Here is a 23676-nt window from a genome sequence, read left to right as displayed (position 1 = left end):
ATTTAATGGTTCCTGCATGTGAATTTTGCTGCAGGATCTGTATCTTGGTCCTTAATTTTATCACAGTGCCTAGTCAGGAGGGTCACCTGTACCTGGCAGATGGGAGACATTTGTTATGGCTTTGGGCTCTTCTAGGAAAGCTGCTGTTTGCTGGCATGAAGCAACTGCTTCACCTGGGTGACTGCGAGATTCCAGTACCTTGGTGGTGCTTTGAGAGCATGGAGGAACAAGGAAGTAATTTCTGTATTTAAAAAATAAAATAAATCATTGGAAAGAGTAGTGTAAGTGTCACAAGAGGTCTGTTCCCGCCATTGTGAGGTCCTGCTCCTTGCCGGGTGAGCAGTGACACTACTGTGTGTCCTGCCATGCAGGTGTCTCGTGGCAGATGGGATCACCTTGGTGTCAAAAAGCGAGGACACAGATCTGGGGGGGGTCCAGACGAAGCCCCTTTTCCCCTACGCCCCTCGAAGAGTAAAGCCTGAAGAGTAAACCCTGCCGGAGAAGCCCGCAGCTGCCGAGGCCGGGACTCGAACCGGTGGCTTTCTGCTAAGGACCCCCTTTGGCTGCCCGCCGCGTTCGCCGGGCGGAGGCGCTCCGGAAGCGGAAGTGTCGGCGCGGGTCCCGTCGCCGTTGCCGGGCGGAGGCGCGGGCCCGCGGCGGCTGCGTCCCGTCGCTATGAGCGCGGCCGGGCTGGTGTCTGCCACCCCGCCGGCCCCCACTCCGCCCGGGGCCACCGCCACCACCATGCCCCCAGGCCCCGAGTACTATGAGGAGGAGGAGCTGGAGAGCGCCGAGGAGGAGGACGGCGAGCGGAGCGCTCGGGCCCGCGACTCCGATGAGGGTCGGTAACGGGGTGGGCTGGGCCGCAGCAGGGTGGAGAGGGGTCGAGGGGAGTTGAGTGCTATGGGAGGGTGGGGAGTGGGGCAGGGGGGAGAAGCGGCGGTGCCTGGGGCTTACGGGGGGTGACGGCGGGCTCTCACCGCGGGGGCGGGTTGAAGAAGGGGAATTCTCCGGAATGGAGCGCTGAGGAGGTGGAGGAGAGTGTCTGGGGAAGGAAGGCCTGGGTTGGGTCTGGTGAAGTGGTCTGGAGCAGCAAGAAAACACGAAGAAAAGTGTCTGTTAAAATGCTGGGGTTCCCTATGGAAGAGTAGAAAAGTGAAGCTGATGGAGAGGTGGGATTGAAGTGGTTTCCCAGGGGAAGAAGAGGCAGTGAGACAGGGGGAGAGCACTGAGGGGGTGGGTTTGGGTGCATGGGGCAAAAGGATAAAAGTAGGGGAGAAATCTGGTGTATGAAGCTTGGTTATATTTCTGTGTATGAAGTTTGGTTATATTTCTGTGGTGTGAAGGGGCAGGGGGGAAGGAGGCAGTTAAAGTAGAAGAAAACGTGGACAGAAGTTAGGATGTGCAAGAGGATGTCCGAGGAAAGAGGGGTTTTGTAGAAGGACCAGGAAAGCCGTGAAGAAGAGGAAATGGAATTAGAACCCAGAGTATTCTGGGGTGTAGGGTCCATAAAAATAACAAATAAGGGAGATGAAGAATGACCCTTCCACAGTATCTGTTGCTCTGGTAGCCAGAGTGCCCCATCCTGTCTGGTACATTGATGAATGAGGTGCTGGAGCTCAATCTGTAGATCCTCACAAAGGATGGCAGCATACTGGTCATGGGGGGCTCTCCGTGGCTGCATATGAGTATGGAAGTCCTTTATGGTGACCTAGACATCTCTTGTTTTATATTTGGTCTGTTGAATTTTATCTTAATACGTGTGAGCTTAAAGCATTTGTTCATAGTTAAAGAAAAATCTGAAGATTTAAGGGACTGGTGCCCCCTGTCCACCTGTAGGGAGTACAGCTGTAGTTTAGGCTTTACAGCTGTACCCTGCCTACCACAGCTCTGGCCTGGAGGCACAGACCTCTCCTTGGGGAGGAAATGTAATTAATTCTTATCTACCCATGTCTTACAAATAGAAGCCTGAAAAGGCATCGGAAAAAACTAGCAGTCCCATATGGGTTTAATTTGTTTATAGTTTGTATTATCTATTCATAAAATTGGGGCTATCTTTATGGTACTGCTGGTCTTTGTTACGTATAGGTGTTGAAGTTCTTCTGTGTGACGTGCAGGGAGAAGTCAAGTTCAGATCACAGCAAATAACTTTGTTATCTTTAGCAAGACCTTTGTGGTCAACCCTGACAGCATCTAGTCATAGTATTTTCATTTTGGAGCATTTCAGGTCAAGATGCAGAACAAGTTACAGTTGTTTCAGCCTTTGTCTTCCATACTGTATATTATGTCATGGGTGAAACTATAGGAAGAAGTCTGTGAAATGGTTTTTAGACTTTCTGTCTCACCTTTGTGAGTGTTAATGTAGAGCCTGTTGTCTTAAACTGGGAAGAAATCACCAGAGTAGCTGAAGTTGTTTAGGCTTTGATATAAGCTTCACTGTAAAACTACCAGAGGATTTACGTAGATTTACTTGCAGTTGCAGGAAAGAGATGAGGTGGTTCGTTAAACAACTGAACTCATCCCTCCAGAGGCCTATCTGGTTGTGTATTTGAGGCTAGATTGCCTGAGATTTGGGGTTTTTGTTTATTTGTTTCTTTGTTTTTAAATAGTTTACTACTTTGGTGTTTTTAAATACTTGTTTAGTTTTAACAAATTTTTCTTTACCTCGTTTAGACACTGAGGATGCCAGTGAAACTGACCTGGCAAAACATGAGGAAGAGGACTTTGTAGAAATGAAAGAACAGTAAGTAACTCATTCTAATCAAAAGTAAGGTAGTGTTCTGTTTATTTGGGGTTTGGGTTGTTGATTTGTTTTTTGGGGTGTTTTTTGTTGTTTTTTTTTTTTTCATTAAACTTTGCAATGTTTTGGGCCAAGATTGGAGTTTTTAAGTGCCTATCCCAATGTATTAGCAAAAGAGTCCATATACTTGTATTGTTTCTCTCCTCAGTTGCTTTCTGTGTTCTGTATTCAAGAAACTAAGTGCTGCTACTGTTTTGGACAAAGAGATAGGTACCAGTTTCTGGGAGCAGCTGAGTTTTGCTGTAAATGAATCCTGCTGCAGACAGATCCTTTAAATAAAATAAAGGATCTACTTTAAGCCAAGCAAGATGCCTATTAAAATCCCTTAAACAACAGAATGCTAGTCCTGTCCAAGAAGACAGGCTTTTTGGAGTCTTGAAATAGTTTCCCTTGATGTTTAGGTGTATTTGCAGTATTTTGTGCTCTTGCTTACTGGCAGAGACGTGTTTTAATACAGGAAGACTTCGCTCGTGTTAAACCACAGATATGTGAGAAGGGAAATGCAAGTTGATGATCTTTAAGGTCCCTTCCAACTCTAACCATTCTATGATTCGAAGTTTGCAACAGCATCAGGAGTGGACTTTGGGTTTGTTTTTTTTTATAATGCCAAGATCTACGTCAGGAAATACCTTCTGTTTTATAAGTATGGAAATAATACACAAAGATTAAGACTTGACAAAGTGGCAGAACGATGCTGTTGTAAAGTTTCTGGCATCTGTAGATCTAAATGTTATTTCAAATTTCAACATTAACAAAAAAACCACCAAAGTCCTATTTTAGCCTGAACTGCTTACAAAAGAATTGGTTTGGGTGCATTGTAAAACCAATGGGGTGGCAGGGTTTTTAAACAGACTTGCATTTGAATAATATTCTTTTAGTTATTGTTTGTTTCCTGAAGTTCTTCTGAAAAGCTTTTAATCCTGTATAAACACATTGTAACCTAAACAGATGGTGAAATAAACAATGTAAGTTTGTTTTTTCAAAGTGAAGTTTTGAGTTCTCTGTCTTTGCAGGATGTATCAGGACAAACTGGCATCTCTGAAGAGGCAGTTACAGCAATTGCAGGAAGGTAAGCTTTGAAGGGGGTAGCTTTTTTCTTCAAAACAATTTTCAGCACTTTTCAAACATGGATGAGGGTCTTGAAAGATGTAAACAGCATCCTTCACTGAATGCTGGCTCTCAGTCATGCTGCTGAGTGACAAATGTCTGCTTTCCATCCCTCTAAACACTTTTAGTTAAGCCTTTGTGTACTAAAGCATTCCTTAAAAGGAGTAGTTGGCTTTCTGAAAAAAACGAAGAACATGCTTATCAAAATAAGCAAACTAGAACTATAGTTTTTTGATTTCAGATATTAGTGTTTGTGTTTCAAGTGGTGTATGGCTTCTTGAGAAAATGTAATACTTGAAATAAATTGTGGATCCCCACTGGAATTTTATTTTTTCCAACTTAGGTACTCTTCAGGAATACCAGAAAAGAATGAAAAAGTTGGACCAGCAGTACAAAGAAAGGATACGAAATGCAGGTAAACTGAATTTCTAAGACACTACGTATAACTTTAACGTCCTTTTAGGCACGTGAAGAAAAATAATGGTAATTCTGTCCTTTAAAGAAAAGGAACTTCTGGAACAAAGGGTTCTTCTGCTTCCAAGGGTATAGTGTAGGCTTTTTTGAACGTGCACGAAGCATGATGGGATCTGTCTTGATTCCCCTCCTCTTTAATCAGCATTGTTTGCTGACTGTTTATTAAACAGTTTTAGTCTTCATTGGTGTGGAACAGCGCAAGTGGAAAAAATGGTTTAATTTTTATCTGCCACCGTGCCTAACCTACAGTCCCCCACTTTGGCTTGTTCTTTGTGCAACTTGTCTGAAACCTTCAGGTGCGTTGTTTCTTTCAGTTTGCAGAAATGGAAAGTTAGGACTACATGCTTTCCCAAAGATCTGGTTTATGCCCTGGAAAAAAGAGTACAGAGGGTTTGCTGCTGAAGCTGTTATTCTGTACAGCTGTGACACGGAATGGGCTGCTGGTACTTTGTGTTCTGGCACTCTGTTACAGGAGCAAAGGCCCAAGTTAATTTTTAAAAAGCCCAGCTCTCGGCCCGTCCAGGGAGCCTTTATTGTGTTACTGCAGAGAAATGGCTTGGAAATCAGATCCGTTTGCTTGCCCTCCGTCTTTCTTGTTTGTTCTCTTTCCAGTAGGTTCTTATTTTGGATACCGAAGCAGGGTCTTTTATAGAAGCTATTACGTGGAAATAGGAGATGTAACTGTTCTTCCTTTAGAAAAGTTGGATGAGTCCTGTAATGCCTGGGCTGTTACTCTGGGAAATATGACAGGCAGTGGCTAAAATACTCCAACCTTTGAATAGTATAAATTGTGTCTTTCTAAAAGTGCTTGGAAGCGTAAAGGATTTGTTTGAGGAATTTAAGTAAATTGAACTACTTCTTGTTAAGAGGAATCTGTCATCTGAGGTGAATTTCATGTACGTTAGAGCTGCATTCTAGTAATATAGGGTTGCTTTGATAAAATTAAGCCTAACTGCTAACTCGTATTTCTGGCTGGCACAGACCAGTGTTGCAGCAACATATTTCTTCCACAAGAGGGCAGATGGTGATAACTTTCAACTTTATGATTAAAAAAATCCAACTGCCTAGTGATACAGGAAGAATGGTCTTCCCATGTTGAGGCTTTGGGTTTGTATTTTTGATAATTCAGAAATACTAAAGCAATAGTTGAGGTTTGCTTGTATTTGATTACCTCTGTAACACTGCTTCCATGCTCAATTAATTGGTAGAGCTCTTTGCAAGCAAAAGGTTTGATTGATTTATTTTTTTTTATTGGGCCATTATCATCTTTGGTTTCTATTTTGTTGTTTTTTAAAATTATTTAAAAAAAAAAAAGGGCACAGTACTACAGTGTTGCTACTACAGTATTCTCCAAAATATAGTTGAAGCCTGTGATCTTTACAAAAGCTTTTACTATTTCGGATATTGCCAAAGCTTAATACGCTGGTGGAATATGGTGACTTGAGGACTGATCGGTTGCATTAGTTTGCTGTTATGCCACTACCCTGAGTAAAAGCTTTGGTTTGGGCATTATGTCCTCCAGGAAACACAAGAAGGATCCCATCCTGCTTCATTTCAAGTTGTTAGGAGTTGGAAAACATCAGTAGCAGAACTATTTCACACCCAGAAATCCATAGGTCTGACTTGAACTAACCATTGCCATGTGTTAGAACTTAACCGTCAGTGAAACATAACAATTTCCTTGCTTGTTCTCTCGGGCATAAACAGCCTGAAATCAGACACATGTGAGTTAAGTAGATGAATCTTCTAACAGCTGCAGAATTATTTCGGTACCAGTCATTGCTGAAATCCATGAAGTTGGCTTTAGCTGTGAATTTTTGCCGGCCATACATTCAGCTACATGTTTCGAGCTCCTATCTGGGAAGTTAGTATCTGATACTAATTGATTGTAATTAAAATGGAAGAAAGATGGACTACGTGCTTAGTACTGCTGGGAACAATAGCTGAATCGAATAGTATGAGATACTGCTGTGTGAGCTTTGCAAATCTGCTTGGCAATCTATAGAAGACTTCAATTAACAATGCATTTTTGTGGAATTTTTTCATAGTTTTTCATCATTTTTTCATTTTCACTGAAAACAGCACAAAACTGCAAAGTGAGAGAAGAGGTTGGATGAGTACATAGACTGTTCAGTTCACTGCCTCTCCTGGCTGCAATATTCAATGACTTAAAATGTTAGGAAAGTACTTGTGTGCATCTTTGAAGATAATAAATTAAGTCTTTCTTGTCTTTCAGAACTGTTCCTCCAGCTGGAAGTAAGTACTCTTAATTTATCAAAATATATATTAACGAGATGGAAGAGGTATAAACCTCCTGTTTGATCAACTAGTACTTGTGCTTGTTCTCCCAGAAGGCTTGAAGAAATTTTCTTTCTCTAGCTAGCGTTATTACACTTGAGATGTAGCACAGCCTACTGCTGGTATTACTTCAGGTAACTTCTGGACTTTGCCATTAAAATAGAATTAAAAGAAATATTTACTCTGGTTCTGCTGTATGCTGGCTGTGCATTTGGCTTGTTTAAAAAGCTTGTTTAAGGTAAATGATAGTGCTATGCATAAATCTGAAGAGCTCTTTGCTAGAGGCTTCATATGTTATGCAATGTTAAAATGTTTTTTAAAAATAATTAATTCTTTTGCCAAATAGTACTGCTTACTTAGTCATTTTTAGATGTTTTTCTGTTGATTATGAATATTGATAATCTTTAGAAGTGGCTACAGTTTTCAACTGAAAAGCTAATCAATACAGCAGTTGAAAGAAGCTGTTGTGATATCATTAATGTGAGCCATTGGTTCCTTAGTTAACCTTTTTGTTCTTTTGGTTTGCATTAGACAGATCAGGTGGAAAAAAACTATGTCAAGGAAAAGAAGGCAGCAGCGAAGGAGTTTGAAGATAAGAAAATTGAGCTTAAGGAAAATTTGATTGCGGAATTGGAAGAGAAAAAGAAGATGATTGAGAATGAAAAGCTGACAATGGAATTAACAGGAGGTAAAAACAAGATAGGCATCTATCATTTGTCTTATCTGCTCTGCTACTGCTTAGAAAAAAGATATAAAGGTAGCAATGCTGGTGTGTACAGACAGCTAGTGTGAAGGCTTTTAAAGCTTTCCACATGCCAACAGTTGTAGAACACAAATTGATGGTCTTTTAATGGAGAAGGATGTTCGTAATAGAATTCAGTGACCTGAGTTACTAACAGGTGAATCAAAATAGTGCCAGTGAAGCAGCGGAATGGATAGGTTTTCTTATATGCAGGGAAAGGGGCTGCTTTAGTTCCTGTGATCTGGCAATAAAACTATTGAGAGATGGCTCAATATTGATCTAACGAGCAGTGCCGGGTTGTAAACTCTGTCCTTTTTTTTTTAATCCAGTAATAGGTGTTCAAGAAGTTGAAGAAAGGCAAACAGTAAAGGTTGAAATGTGCTTCTTAAAGCCAGAAAAACAGATTTGTGAGCTACATTTGTATCCAGACTCTGGAAAATGGATGTTAAATGGGTGGATTTCTTTCCTGAGACCAGTAGGTACCCTTGGTGCCTTGGCAGTGCTCTTTGCAGTAATTGACACAGCTGAGCCAAGTAGAGGGGTAATTAGCCTCCTTCACAAATTGTGTTGCTGTGATACTGAACCAGAAGTCTGATTTGATTCTGTTGTTTAAGAGCAACTCCCTCACTTCGTGGACAGTGTTGGTTGTGTTGCTGACGCCTGTCTGTGAGTTAGACCTTTCATATCTTTCTTGCATAGTATCTATAGAAGTATGTAAACTAACAATTTAATTAGCATTCAGGAGCAAGAATTTAAACCTGTTTGGACATATTGAAGAGTGTTCTTGGCTTGTATAAATTGTTAGGGCTAACGTGGTCTGGAAAACACCTTGAGCTGTGCTGTTTCCACAGTCTTTTTTTTTTTTTTTTAATTATGAAGTCTAGTTCAATCTTACAAACTGTGCCTTAGCCTTAACTTTCCTATTGTTGTCTTATGCCTGTGCCTGTTGGCTACTAAGTTGGGATACGGTACTAATCTTGCAATCAGGTTTTCATTCTTGGATCAGGATCCAACTAGATCTTACCTTCGGAAATCTGCATACCAGTGTTTTAGGAGTCTGAAGGAATACAATTTCTCTAGCAGCGGGATGTCTGTTAGCATCAGGATTTGGATTTTCAGAGGCTGAGGAGGGGTGAAAAGAAGTATTTAGTAGTCTGATTTGGGGTCTAGATTAATCCTCTTCAGGGAAATGTGCCCCCGCGTTGTTGTGTGTCCTGAAGAAATGACCTATTTCATCAAATACAAATCTAGGAAAAGGCATGTAAGTAACTGTGGAGAAGACATCCATTCTGTGGGTGTCAGCCCTCCCTTATCTCCTGCCTTCCAGACTGGCAGAAACGCAATGTGATTTCTTTAAAGTAAAGGATTTTGTTGTGAACACCTGCTGGAGGCTAAGAAATAAGAATGCTGGAACATGTTGACTTGATGGTTTATAAAACCTATGGAAGTTCAGCATACACAGGGGTGCAAGTTAACCTGATGAATCTGCTCATCTGTGAGTGGTGGGAGCGTTGGCAGTTTCATGAGGTTGCAATAGTTGCCTCCTGTTCTGAAGCATTGTCTAATCTGGTTCTTAATTATTAAGCCTTATGCAAGACTATGTTTGAGGTTATATCTGTTCGTGCTTTAGCAGCTCTTCAAAACTTCCTTTATAAGGTTTCATGACTCTCTTGAGAATGTCAGAGTTCTTCAGATGTTTAACAGTCAACGTAAGACTCTCAAACCCTCTTTTCTTCTGAAACCTTTGTGCTGACTTGTCACAATTTTAAGATACGGGATGCTAAGATAGAGAAGAAAATCGATCTCTCTGCCTTATTCACATTTTAAGCAATATAGATAACAGCTCTGTGACAACTCATTTGAAGCTAATTTTTAAAAAGGAGAAAAAGCCTTCTTGACTTGGCTGCCTATTGCCTTGAGTAAGTGCTTCAAAACCCGTCCTCTGAGACTCTTGTAAATCAGTCTTAGCAAATGAGAAGAATTGCTTGTACTCAACGTAGTAAGTTACGTTTTTAGTGTCTGCAGGGCTACTAATGTTCAGTGGTTTTCAAATTCAGCTTTGAATCCTAGAGATAAGGTTTCCTTTGGCATGCACTCGGTGAGTGGCACTTTAATTTTTTTTTTTTTAAGCTTTTATCATAACATTTATTCCCTTGATGTGCAGCATGGTCATCCTTGTTCACCCTTGAGATAAGGAGAAAGGTAATTTGGTGTGGTCTGAACATGTGTAGCTGCTCAAGGTTTTGGTGTCTAGAGGGAGCCAAAGAGGCTTTGCAGACTTAAGTGCTACCTGGGATGTGATTCAGGTGCACTTAAAGATGAGTAAATAATTCTCAGCACATGGAAAGTGAGGTGAGATGATGCGTTTAGCATTTAAGATGTATTCTTTTGCCTGTCAGTTCAAGATATCTTCATAAATGGAGTGATTTGTAAGAGTTTAAGTAGTTCAGTTAAGACTACCTGTAGACATTTGGACAAACTGTAATTTCGGATAATTACTTGGTGATGAGACTTGTATTTCAATTTTAAACAGTTTTTTCTTTTTCCCCAGTGCATATGCTACAATTTATTTCCTGTCAGCTGTGGCTCTGCGTGTTATTAATTAGGTTCATTTCATTAATCATAATTTGAAACATTTTGAGATAATCTGAATTTAAATAGTATTTGTGTTTAAAATTGCTCCAGCGGACTTGTATCAATCTTGAATGGAGTAATTATCTGTATTCCTTTGACAAAGCTATTTTTCTGGCTTAAAGAAAAGAAACAGAGAGCAGTTGATTTGTAGCTGATGTTTTTCACGCTATTAAATATCTGTGTTTTGTTACCGAAGAACTCCATGAACTTTTGAATGACCTGTTCAAAAGCAGGTAGCATTAGCACTAAAGAAGCTTGCCCTGAATCCTTGCAGCATTATTGTGCTTGTTATCGGTATGTGAAGGAGCTGTAAAATTGCCCCCAAACCAACTGTGCCACTTCCAGCCCACAAAAGTTGTAACCATGGCATCACAGTGCTGTTTCTGAATAGTGACCTAGTATGAAAGAGAACCTGAATTCACTGTCAGCAGTTCCAGCTTGGATGCTGGAAGCTATCACAAAAAAAAATCCAATTTTCTGTATGAAAGAGGAAAGATTATTTTCCCTGTGTAGAAAGCTGATGCTTCTTACTCCTTTCCCTCTGGTCTTATCAGCTCTCCAACTTCATTTATTCTACAGATTCGATGGAAGTGAAGCCCATTATGACAAGGAAACTGAGGCGGCGACCAAACGATCCAGTTCCTATCCCAGACAAGAGGAGGAAACCTGCCCCTGATATCCTTTTACAGAGTCATTGGAGGGCTATTGTATTTGAAGCCAGTATGCCACCTGCAGCTATGGGTTTTTTTTATATAGGAAGGAAAATGAAACGAGGTGCTAGGATCAGATTTGAATCTAGGAAATACTGAAGCACAATTTGTTGTGTAATGTGTGATAAACTAACGTAACACAACCAGTCTCTGGAGATCCCTCAGTATCCTAACTTTAACTTTACAGTGTCGTGAGATAACTTTTTTTTTTTTGTCAGTGAGAATAGTTTGAATTCTTCAGGCAATCTTTTCCACAAAGGAAAAACTTTAAAAGAACACTGTATATAAATGCTGAGGTAATTGATTCCATAGATAGTAAATGGCTTTTTACATGAGCCAAAGCTTTTTTCATTTCAAGATATGACAAAACATTTGCCAGAAAGATCGTATTTGTCATATCAAACTAGTTTTTCCATTTCTGATAAAGGCTTCAGATCTCTAATCCAGAGAGATGCATAGCAAGAGAGAGGAGTGCTAGGTTTGTTCTTTGAATAAAAAAAAAAAAAGATGAAAATCCATCCTGGTTTTATATATCACAGGAGAGAAAAACGTGTATATAATCCTTCTCTTCTGCCTTGTTGCATGTTTCTTGTAATTAATGTTCCTTGGCTTCTGGAAATACATTTTTGGCTCCTCTGATGATAGGCACTTTCTCTATTTGTATATTAAATTCACCTGGAGAGGAAGGCAGTGATACTTGCTTCGCAGAGCCTCATTAGATTCCAAGCTCGTATGGCCTAAATCAGATTAAAAAATTTACCTTATGACTTCTGAGTGACTCACACTTTTCTGAAGGCAATATCAAACCTTGACCTTCTAGAGTTCGTGTGGGATGGTCACGAGCATCTCCAGTTTTAATTAACCTCTTTGTGGTTGGAGATCCTGTTTGCTCTTTCAGGAAAAAAAATAAATCTATTTATTAGTGCCCTTATCTCATCCAAAATAAATGAGTTTCATAGTGAACATGACCTAGTAATTGAGCGTGATACGGCAGCCACGGTATGAAACTTTATCCACCTTTTCTCGCTTGGGGGAGGATTAAAGTCCATCAGAACCAAAATCCTTAAAATGTAGCCTAGCAATTGTTAACTTGAGCTTAATACTTCTGATTTGACGGCTGTTTTGAAGAAGCCCTATAGATTAAAGCTGGAGAGAGGGTGGGTCCACTGCTTTGTCTGGGTATCGTTTTCCTTCTGTGTACTTGGAGCTTTTCTGTGTGGAAGTGACAGAGGAGCAGTAGGAAAGGGACATACGAAGATGTGATTGTGAAACTCCACAAAATGGCAGTGGAGCTGTAGTAAGGTTTTAATACGCTAATTTCTGTGTTCTGAGATTTTTGGGTTTGTATTCAGGTGAATGGTAGGCTCTTATTCATCCTCATCCCCACAAGGATGTGTTTTGTGCCTCTGGCTTTATTTTCTGGTTCTTTTTTGGAGGTGTTTTGTTTGTGGGTTTTCCCCTCTTCTCCCTATCTCTCTATTCCTGCTTACTGAGTTGCAAAATGATTCATTTCTTTTCCGAGGTTTGGGTGGGATTCAGCTTCATTGTACAAAATCTGAAGCGAGTCTGTTGTGTTTCAGCTCCCAGATTGTACTCTACAGAAATGCAAGATGAAAACTGCTGGAAACGCTAATGCTTGATGCCTCCATGAAGTAAATGTCAGTGCACTAGAGGTTTTTCATTGATGGTTATGTCTGAATAAGTTAAAATGATTTTGCACTCTATTTGCTGCTAAATATGAGGCTCTGTGGAGATGGGCTTGTATTAAGGCAGATGACCAAAAAAAAAAAGCTCAAGTGTGACACTCATTAAAATCTTACACAACTTTACAGAAACGTTTTGGCTTACATTTAGTCAAGTGGAATGTCATTGACCTGTAACTTTTAGCTTTGCTTGTCGAGAGCTTATGGGAACCTTAATTCTGGATACCTCAGCTAAATTATTTGTTGACCGATGAGCAAATAATGGAGGACCTGAGAACACTGAATAAGGTAGGGATTATTGCTTGGTTTGTATTTCTTTGTTTTAAAGAGAAAGCTAATTCTTTCCCTGAAGAGAACAGAGCTCTCTGTTTTATGTTCCTTTTTGAGATGTGGGACTACTTCATCCCAGTAGGCTTTCTGAAGTAACACAATAAAAGATTTAGCAAGATGGTATCTCCTCCCTTTTATTTTAATAGGTTTAATTAACCTAATTAAAATGACTGTCATCTAAAAATGTAACCTTTTGTCTGAACCAAGTGATGAGCTATCTTAAGGAGTTTCTTTCTTCCCCCGCACGGCTGAGCAGATGTTAACACGTCTTTCTGCCTCTGGTTTAGGCCTTAGCGTGGGGGGGTGTTTTTAGGTGGGGTTTTTTCCCCCTCCCCACTGTTGCAATGCTTCAGCAAACTGCATGGGGTACAGTGTGTATGTTTATAGTTTTTTCTAGGTTTTATTAACCTATTGCTTTCCTGCTAAATGCTTTAAGGCTTATCTAATTTGTTATAATAGAGGCTGCTCATTAAGGCTTTTGCGGATGGTAGTGGAGCGTGCTTTTTGTGCCAGCTGTTGAGGTGTCTCTAATGATTTATCTCCTGTATTTTGTGTACCCGGAGAAATGTTGGATCGTGTTCAAGGAATATAATGTGTTGGATGGGTTTGGTTTTGACTTGTTTTAGTGGATTACCTGAATGCTCTGAAGGAGTTCAGTTTGCAGACCTTTTGTATCACGATACTGATTATCTGCACCTTTGGCTGTTCATGGCATGCTGTTCTGGTTACGTGTTATGCTACTTGACGGTACATTTTAAGAAAGGATCATTTAGAGTATGAAAGTAAGACTATCTGAAATAATTACTGCGAACTTCGATGGCTCATGCCAGATCTCTAACACTTCTTTGCTTTCTTTCCATGTAGCTTAAATCACCCAAGAGACCAGGTGAGTTAACAGTTGCATTAGAACTTGCTCACAGTCATGCTGTTTTGAACAGAGAATTATCTTGTAGGCTTTTTGACTGTATAATTGCTGACTGTGTAATTTGACTGTATAATTGTTTTGACGGTGTAATTGCTGTTCTTTGTGTAGCTACTGTGGCGAATGGGTGCTGTGCGTGGAGTCTCTTCAGCTGTTCTGAAGTTTGTCAGGGGTGGGAAGGGAGGCGCATGGATGGCTGAAACATTTGGGCATGGGACAATCTAATTGTGTAAAGAGGTGTCACCGTTATATTCGGATGCGTCTGGGCAGCTTGTCTGCTTGTCAAGTAGGTGGAAGGATTGAGAACTTAAGGTTTTATGCTTTTGGTTCTCTAGATGTATCTGTACACTTTATTTCAAGGCAGAGTGGGACTAAAGTTATTTTTCTGATGGAAATTTGAGATTGTAGCTTTCTGTGCATATTATTTCAGTTTAAGATGACATTATTGATCGCAATTCTGCAGTCAGTTATGCTATTGCATGGTGAATGCAAGCTAGTCTTTAAACACAGTCTCTCTCCTGTTCTCAGCCTCTCCGTCCTCTCCCGAGCACCTCCCAGCAACACCAGCAGAGTCTCCAGCACAGCGGTTTGAAGCCCGAATAGAAGATGGAAAACTCTATTATGATAAGAGATGGTAAGTCCTGGTAAATTTCTGTTTTAAGCAATGTGAGCCTTGTGTAGTGAAGAGACAAAGACTGTGGAGAGAAACTGCTTTGATGAAAGAATTTGGGGACAAAACATCTTTGGGCAGAGGTTAGCCCCTTCGAGGGCTAATCATTGTGACACTGGTAAATCAGAAGTGATAATGGAGTGCTTCGACCTCGTAGACTTCCCAGAGTAACTACTGGCTTGAATAGAAGGAGACTTAAATGTTTTCCATGGAATCAGTGGTGCACGCTGTGACACTTGGGAAACATTTTTGTCAAACCTGACATTAAAAGAGCCAGCAGCAGACGCAGCGTGATGTAGCTGTGAAGCTGGTCGGCTGAGTTACAGGTACTCTGCGATTGCCGGGACAGAGGTGTCAGCAGTACTCACGGTCCTGGTGTTCGGTTTTGTAGAACACTAGCTCATCGTTCCACAAGGTGGCGGAAGAAATGTTGTGCAGCAAATGAACAGAATGAAAAATGTTTCTAATAACAAATCCAAATAACCTTTAAAGATCAAACCCACATGGGAGAAGCAACTTCGGAATTGCTGATTTGATTTAGCTCTGTTAAATTTTATGAGCATATAGCTGTGCAAGCCTCACAAAACGCAAGGAAAATATTACATTCTGCAGAGAAATGTTAGTAGGTTTTGAACTTAATCTGTGAGACATGCAAAACTGGTTAATCAAGGGCGGCAATCTAGTACTCCTTGAGCAGAAAGCGATTTGCAAGTTGTATGCTTATTTGTAACCTACTTTGGTGTTCTGGTGGCTCAAAGTAACAAGCGACGAGGTTATAATTTTATCCTGGAAAATGATAGCTTGTTTTCTACGCAGCAGTTGTCTTGTGCAGTTGGTCAGTTTTTCTTTCTGCTAGTCTTCTGACAGTGAGGTTTCATCGAGGGTTCAGTGTATACAGCTCCGATAAAAGCTGCTGCCTGGAGCTTCAACTTCTGCGAAGCGTAAAGAAGACATGAACCGAACAGCTACATGTTATTTCAGAAATTCATGACATTCTTTTTTTTTTTTCATAATTTTTTTTTCGTGTAAAGTGACTATCCTCTAGGATATATGTGGATGAGTAAACTGTTCTTCAGAATTCTTGAGCATGAGAAAAGGAAAGATGGATTCTGGAGTAATCTGTCAGCAAAGCTCCCACAAAATTTAAAATGGGGAGAGCTTCACTGAGCCCAGATGAATTTCTCAAAAGCACATACTGAAAGGTATCTAGTTGGGACATAAAACACAGATGTTTTGATCTTGCTGAATTCAATTGTCATGGGGGTCTCACTGTCGGGAATTCCAGCTGTTGCCTTTCCTGTCCTCCTTGTTCTTATGCTGTTTTAAGAGAAGTATTTTACATTTTTTTGGCTGTAATAATTCTGCTTAGATTTTTTTTTTTGATTGATAGTAATAATACTTGTGCAAAGTAGCTGGTATTTTAAAATGATGAAATAACTTTTGATAGTGGGAGGGTAATTTTTTTTTCTAAGGTGTATTAAGGCTGGAGCTGCTGGTGTGCACCAGAAATAATAAAACTGACAGCTCAGGAGTGACTACTTTCTCCGGTTCCTGACAGCAGCCGTGAAGGACCATTATCTCAAAATAGTGAATGTTTAGGGCTAGTAATGGACTCCCTAAGGTCTTCCAGAGACATTTCACAAACATCTCTCCAAAGTGGAGACTTTGTGTAGGAAGTTTCAGATGGATGTGGAATTAGTCTTCAGTGTTTTATCCTCAATTTGCTCCATGCCCCCCTGTCAGATCCCAAAATCCAATTCACTGTAAAACAGCCATCTTTCTGCTTTTACCTTTGTCTGCATACAATAATGCAGAGCGATTTCTTTCAGTCTTCTGATGGAGGTGCAGTTGAAAATCTTGACCTTTCAGCAAAATATTTTGTAGTAGAAAGTGGAATTATTTTTGTTTGCCTCACTTGTCAGTATTGTGTATTTTACCTCCTGCAAAAGCAGGAGTTGTTTGGCACTTTTCTCCTCTTGAAAGCCAACTTGAAATTCCATTGCGTTTTTCATCCAAAGTATTTTCCTCAGTTCTACCCCTCTGTTCCCCTGTGGGTATATAAACGCGGCAAAAGGCTGAGATGTGAGCAGGGAACTGAGATGTACCTGGCTACTGTGCCTTCAGCGGAGCTGTCTCTCGGTGTCCATGGAGCATGAGACAGTTGAGACAACTCTGCAAGGGAAAAGTGATGAACTAACTTATTACCTTGCCTTTTCTCTGCACGGTTAACATAGATTTAACGATGGACAGTAACTTGTGCTGTGAAATCCGGGGCTGGAGCCAGCTTTGTCTGTGTCATGAGCTTTGGAATTCACTGTTGATCAAAAATTGGAAGAAATAGCTTTGAGTGGAAAAATGACTTCATTATCGGGGCAGGCACGGGTATCACGTGAGAGCCGTCGTTTGCAGTGGTATCTTCTGCACTCAGAGGCTTGTGCACTGCTTGTATCAAGATCATCAGTTCTCCTTGCTTAGGCAGTCATGGCATGGCATGGTAGGATACTGCCGGACTGTGGTTTTTATTCCTTATCTTAGCGAGGTCTGGTTTGTAGTAGTTTATACTCTTCCTTTATATCAATTAATGGTCATCTGGGCTCAGCAGACTGAGATTTTTTGGCTCATCACGGCTGCTATTACACTGCGCTGAAACCCCCTGACATCCTTTCTGTTAAAATGAAGGAGAAAGAATAATGGTTGGGCACAAGTGTCTAAAGGCTGTGGAATTTGAGGGGGTTTTTATTCCCTCGCCCAGCCCCTTGGTAATTAATATGTTCGGAATGAAACCTGTCACTGTCGTTCTTGTCGCTGGCAAGCAGCGTGAAAATGCTAAGTACGTGAGCCCGTAGGAAGAGATTATGGAATAAACTATTGGAAGGCTTCCATATTTACAGTATGGTGGTTGTAGAAATAACTGTAAAGATTATGCAAATCCACGCGTTTTGACAAGTGGCTGTCAGCCAATCAGACTGCAGGGAGTTGCATACTGAGTAGTTAGTGGGGGAATTTGTGCGGTGATCCTGCAGCTTGGATTGCCCTGTTAAATATGAAGCGCATCATGATTAGGGTAAAGGTGGAAACAGAGGTATGCTTTTAGAACTGTAAGGCATTTAGATGTTCTCTTGATTAAGACTATTTACTTACAAATAATCTGTTTCAGTATAATTATTTCTGCCTATGGAACTCTCTGAGGCAGAATAAACAAACTGGGGAGTTTTGTCTAGCACACTTTGCAGCACTTACCAGAAACATGGTCTGCAAAGAAGGTGAAACCATGAAGTCAAGCAATTCAGAATTACGGATTTTTTTTACTTTGTTTTATACAAAATGCACTAAGAAAAATATATAGCATGACTAAAATATGACCTAAAAGGGGAAAAAATGGATATGCTTAGACACAGCCTCCTTATGGCAGCTATATCCAGCTTCTTAAGAGAGTCAGTTACTCATCACCTTCCATTTTGGGTATTTTCACAAAATAAGACAGTATTAGAAATTTGAGGTGTCTGTTTAAACAATACATAGACTGCACTGACTGAGAACAGTTCACTTTTCTTTTGTGGTGGTGGTGCGCTAGTAATTTTGTATTGGGAAATGTGAATAACTTTTGAGTAGCTGGGATTTTTCTCAGTCCCATTTTATCAGGCATAACGTGGAGTTGCCTTCTAAAATCCATCCTGTGTCTGAAATGGGAAAGGTTAGTTTGATTAATTCTGGAAACATGGGCTTATTGTGAGTTGGCGTTTTCCTCTTTGGTGGCTTCATGCTCTGACCCTCCCTCTTTCAGATGTGAAACCTGTTTTCAGTAATCTGTGTACAGAATTGAATGTGAATTGATTTTCATGCATTCTGAAGTGTCATTTAAATGCAAAGTGCGTGTGTAGAATCAGACCACCACTGTGTTGGTGAAGATGGGGAAAGTGGTGTGGAAAGACACAAACTTGGTATTTACTCGAATCCAAATTATTGTAGAATCCGAGCTTTATCAGTCTTACTGCTGTTTCTTTTCTCAGTCTGTGGATAGCTAATGGTTTCATGTGTTTCCTTTTTATTTTTCTTTTTTTTCAGGTACCACAAGAGCCAGGCGATTTACCTGGAGTCTAAAGAGAACACTAAGATCAGCTGTGTGATCAGTTCTGTGGGCGCCAACGAGGTAGTAGCTGCAGTGTTTTTCCTGGGAGTGGGGAAAGCTGAGAGTCACTGTAGGCAGGTAGACGGCTGTCTAGTAAAGAATAAGAGAAAATCAATATTATTTTCAGAAAAGATGTAGTTGTCTGGTGTCTAAAGAAGCTGAATCCAAGATAAAACTGAGTTGAGAGTTCTCTTCTTGAGATGGGCAGAGACTCGCTGCGTTTCTAAAGAACGAACCTACATTTTGCAGGTAGTACTTTGGCAGGCGGGGAAAATGGGGAGAGCTGACATTGCGTCTCGCCAGCACTGCATTCATAAGTTCCATTCCCATTATTTCAAGAACATAACATACAGTTGTTATTAATGCAAAATTAAAAAAAAAAAAAAATAATTCCACTGACTGGGGAGATGGGGCAGGTGAGCCACTTGTCTGAGACAGTTTCCTTGTGGCTAATGAGCAAGGCTTAGAGAAGCAGGTGAAGAGACGCGTGTGCCTAAGATTGATGTGAATCTTGCTGCAAAACAGCTTAGTGCTTGAACGGCCCCCATCAGTGGGGCAAAAGGAGCGGTTTATTTTTTCCTTGCGGGTTTCAGACACTTCAAGGAAAGAAATTATAGACACGGATGCATTTCTCTTCCATCAGCCAGTGAAGCAACTTTAACTTGTTTTGGCAGTTAAGGGAAAATATTTTATTGTCAACAAAATGAGTTGCATATGGGATATGCTTTGTATCACAACTGTTCTCTTCGCAGTAACAGTTGTTACGCTCAACGGTTGGTTATTTAGATAAAGTAGTAGTAGCACGCTAATGGTTGCATTAAAAATATACTACTGCTAATTTGATTAGAGTTATTACTGTTAACTTACACCATTAAAACTCAATCTCTTGGGAGCATCTTAACCTGAAACCTGAAGGAAATGCAATCCATTAATTCTTATTACATGAATTCCACTTTAAAGTGAGACAATAGGTTTTGTTTCGGCTTTGTGTGGGTTTTTTTGAGGGAGGCGGGGGAAGGAGGCACGGCAGTTGTGATGGTTCATTGCAACAATCTAAAGCCAAGGGAGATAAATACTTAACAGAATACTGAAATGATAAGATGCTCTCTCAGGAGTACAACATGCACATCTTGGATTTCATCACACATTTAAAAGTTTGGTTGGCAAACTATGATCTTACTGGTTCCTGCTTGGATTTAGAAGCTAGAAGGCAGACTGAGGTTTGAGGTCTCTAGCTGTAGACTGGAATCAAAAGTTGATAGCTTTTCTAAAGGAAGTCATGTTATTCAAAGGAATTCTACCGAAAATACGTGTACCGAAAATGTAAGTAGTTAACAGCGTACCCCCGGCATCTTTCTTCATATGAAGGTCTAAATCAGTTTTCTTAAACTGGATTTGAATTCTGTAATTGGCTATGGGCCTCCGTAATACGGAGTCTGAGCTGTGATGATCCCCTTTAAAAAACAAACCAAAAATATCTCCCCAGCCTCAAATTCTTTAAAACTTGATGTGTTTAGATCTAAACAGAATACATTTCTATTACTTCTGATGTCATTTTCTCGGAAACTGTGAATCAAATGCTGCATTGGTGGAAATCATTGGCCAAGCGTGTGGAACCAATTCAGTCATTTGCCTTTTGACAACAGTAAACTTTTCGGTGTGTGCAGGAAGGGGTTTTCTCGTGGGTTGTTTGGTTTTTATTCCCATGAGTTTATTCAGCAATCTCAATTTGTTGGAAGTTGAAAAAAGGAGGAAGCTTATTTTTCTTTTACAATCTAGGAATAAAAGAAATTCAGAGGTGGATTTGGTTGTTTATATTTACCATCTCCTTCAGTTCTTTAGAACTAATAGATGTTATCCTCTGGTTGCAAAATACATTGCAAGTTTGAAACATCAGTTTTAGGTTCAGTATATGTCTTGATGTGTTTATTTTTCTGAACTGTGTGGCACATTTTAGCGTTAATAAGTAATTTCACTGGTGTGGTCACTTAAAACTGGGTTTTAAATTTTCTCTGAATAGAACTTAACAAAGCGGTTAACTTTAGCAAAACTAATACACCGTTCCATCATCCTGTGGTAGAATGTAAAGCCGTACGTGTTTTGTCTGTTGTTCTGGATGGTTGCTCAGAGCTTGTAGACTTAAGAATTCTTCTGCTTAGTGAAACATACCAAATTCTTGGAAATGTTGCAGTAGAGAGATGATTATCGGCAAAGGTGGATTCTGATTTCTCTAGGGAAATAACTGATCAAATGCAGGCAAATATTAAATTTCTTCTATATTGAGGGCTTCTGCTAGTAAAGTCAATTTATAATTAAAATAATAAAGTTAACTCTATCTACTGTGTCAGGCCTGAGCTAATATATCTAAAATAAAAAAAAAAGTTTTGGATAAATCGCATGCCAACACTAACTTTTTAGTCCTTTGTGTTAGGCAATATTGGCCTTGTGTCCTAAAATACTCTAGTACTAAGAGCGGGATAACTCTTATTTTCCATGTATTTATTTAAATATGTGTAAATGCATTAGAATATAAATTGTGGAGGAGTTTTGCTCAGACTTGATTTTTAAAGTACAGGTATTTGGGTCTAAACTACTTGAAAGTGATTTTTATTTTTTAAAAATCCTGAGCGGCTGCCTCCACGGCAGCAATTTGTCCTTTGAAACGTATTGAATATCGGCAAGTTATGTGAATTCTTCCATGCAGGTGTTTTTAAAAAACGCCCTTTTATCTTCAGATACAATTTATTTAATACATTTTGAGAAATGCTTCACTGAACAAAATCAGAATAAGCTTTTCATCTGACTAATCGTTACTTGTCTGGGCAAATCCCAGGATAGATAATTTTATGATCTGTGGATCTAGAGAGACTTATTCTTGATTAGGTAAAGCTTAATGCCAGAGTTCTGTTGCGAGCTGTGGCAGACGGAAACTTGCTTTCCTGATGGTGCTTGGAAAGGGTAATTTTTCTTGATGAGTGTTTTGAGCAGCAAGTTCAGGTGGCAAAGTTAGGAACCTTATTTCATTTTTCTATTCAGGTTGCAAATGCCTAGTGTGGGGAGGGAGAAGGGATTAAGGTAAATCGTCTGTGCACCCTGAATAACAGAGATGTTCAGATTTGGCAATAAGAATCCCTGGACTTACTTGTCTGCATATTGCTTACTGTAGGTTTTCCCTTTTGCTCCCCAATATATCTCACTGCCCTTTTTTTTTTTTATTATTTCTTAATGCAGATCTGGGTGCGGAAAACCAGTGACAGCACAAAGATGAGGATCTATCTGGGACAGCTGCAGCGAGGTGTTTTTGTCATTCGTCGACGATCAGCTGCGTGACTGTATGCTCTTCCTTGGTCTTTTTTTTCCTTTTTTTTTTTTTTTTTTTTAATGGATAGACAAACCTCTAACGGGGAATGGCAGTCTGTTCACTCAGCAGCAGAGAACACTGTCGTGACCTCTGATGAGACAGTCTGTGGCTGGCCACACGATCCCCAGTAGTCCTTAAATCTTTAGTGGTACCCAAGCACTGCCCTGGACTATTTCTGGATTTTTGCATCGAGCTTCTGTATGCTTCCTTTATATTTTGGGTGACTATTTAAGAAGACTTTGCATCATATTTTTTTTTCATCATTGTTTCATGGTGCATAGATGGGAGTCGTATGTTGAAAACAACATAACCTTTCTGTTTTGAATCAGACCAATGGAAGAAGCTTTGCTTGTAAAGGCCTGAGGTTATTTGTTCTTTTTGGTTTCGTTCTCCTGCAAGGCTCGGGATGTTGGGCAAAAGGAGATTAATCTTGCCAGCTTTCAGCTGCAGACGAGAGATGCGTCTGTAATACCTGGTATATGACATCAGCTTTATTGGATGAACTGTTGAAAGACTTGGGCGCTGAGGCTTTTTTTTGGAAAGTGTGAACAGCTTAGAAACTGCTGAGAATCCAGTTGATTTTAATGTAGTTAAGCAGTCATGCGTGGTTAATCAGAAGCTTCCGTTTCTCTTCACATTAAAAGACCCTTCAATGAACAAGCAAAGAGTATGTCTATTTGCTGAAGTCCGTTTCCTGAAATAGGCAGATGAGTATAAACCAAAGCATTAATTAACTGGACTTTGCAGATAGCAAGACTACGTGAATGATACGTATGAGTAAAACCACTCATACGTGTAGAGAGATGAAAGCTAAATTTCACTTTCTTCACTGATGCTTAGAGTAACAGGTCATGCTGGAATCCTGCTGACAGAAGGTACTGGCTCTGTTGTATCTTCCAAAGAAGCCTGGTACAGAGTGGAAAGCGGCATTGGCTGCTCTTAGTGTATAGCTGAAACCTTCATTCCCTAAAATGCCATGCAAAGGTTTCCCTTTGAAGGGTATTTTAATTACTGGAGATAACGCTGGGTTTCTACACTTGTCCTCCAATAGTACAAGTGAAAATGCTCAAGTGATGATATTAATGTTCTCACTTCCAACATGTTTAAAGATCTGACTCTGGCATTCCTTTGTTATTCCCAGTCTTTTGCTGATGGCTGAAACCACCAGTACCATGTGTGACTGCACTGGCATGAACTACACAGTTCTGTTCACAACCTTCTGTGCAAAAGAACTTTGTGCTCCTTTTGATTATTGGACAAAAAGTTGTGATTTCTGCCTTTATCAATATCTGTCACTTTGAGGCATCTTTTGTTTTTGCTTTTGAACTACCTTCCTGTTGAGCATCAGTCGAGCCTTTCTTTCATATCTGGATAAATGGAGTATTTTAAATGACTGTTTCCATTTCTTTTACTTACTGCAGTTGGGTGGCAGTCACATCCCAGGAACTGATGTACGGACGTGGATCTGGAGTGGAGTGTTATGGCTGAGTTTGTGATGTATTGCCTTTGTGGCTGGGACAACTTACCTGTTTTTACTGTGTTTAGTGTCTCAACTGGAGAGATCTGGAGCTCTGGCGAGGAAAGGAGAGGGTTGCTGTTTCCCGCCCCTTGGAAAAGCGCCGTCGTCGCTGCAGCGTTAGCCAGGTGGAAAGCAGCAGGCTGTGTTTTGTCAAGTTAACAGCATACTTAATATAACTTAGCATTCTCTGCACATGTGACAGGTTTTTAATAAGGTGATGATGTGCCAAACAGGATTTGTCACTGAGCCTTAAAACAAACATCATAGTTCATTTTTA

The 23676-nt window shown here is 40.2% G+C and overlaps 1 protein-coding gene across 1 annotated transcript; it reads left to right on the top strand.

Moving 5' to 3' along the window:
• The first annotated feature begins 352 nt into the window (after window positions 1–352).
• On the top strand, window positions 353–23270 carry SUDS3 (SDS3 homolog, SIN3A corepressor complex component). The gene is made up of 12 exons (XM_063351183.1): window positions 353–841; window positions 2674–2743; window positions 3814–3869; window positions 4251–4322; window positions 6618–6637; window positions 7211–7367; window positions 10635–10730; window positions 12695–12756; window positions 13663–13684; window positions 14249–14354; window positions 18456–18540; window positions 21751–23270. The coding sequence occupies exons 1-12, from the start codon at window positions 676–678 to the stop codon at window positions 21847–21849; spliced, it is 1011 nt and encodes a 336-aa protein (XP_063207253.1). The 5' UTR covers window positions 353–675; the 3' UTR covers window positions 21850–23270.
• The last annotated feature ends 406 nt before the right edge of the window (window positions 23271–23676 follow it).

Source organism: Chroicocephalus ridibundus, chromosome 13 (genome assembly GCF_963924245.1).
Source record: "Chroicocephalus ridibundus chromosome 13, bChrRid1.1, whole genome shotgun sequence".
Classification (NCBI taxonomy): domain Eukaryota; kingdom Metazoa; phylum Chordata; class Aves; order Charadriiformes; family Laridae; genus Chroicocephalus; species Chroicocephalus ridibundus.
Note: the sequence above shows the minus strand (reverse complement) of the source record. Positions and strands in the feature narration are given on the sequence as shown.

Excerpts from the sequence above, each read along its gene's own strand:
- SUDS3 (XM_063351183.1), top strand. The coding sequence starts at position 676 with ATGAGCGCGGCCGGGCTGGTGTCTGCCACCCCGCCGGCCCCCACTCCG. Across the intron at positions 10,731-12,694 it reads GAGGAGGAAACCTGCCCCTG|CTCAGCTAAATTATTTGTTG; the intron begins ATATCCTTTTAC and ends AATTCTGGATAC. Across the intron at positions 14,355-18,455 it reads CTCTATTATGATAAGAGATG|GTACCACAAGAGCCAGGCGA; the intron begins GTAAGTCCTGGT and ends CTTTTTTTTCAG.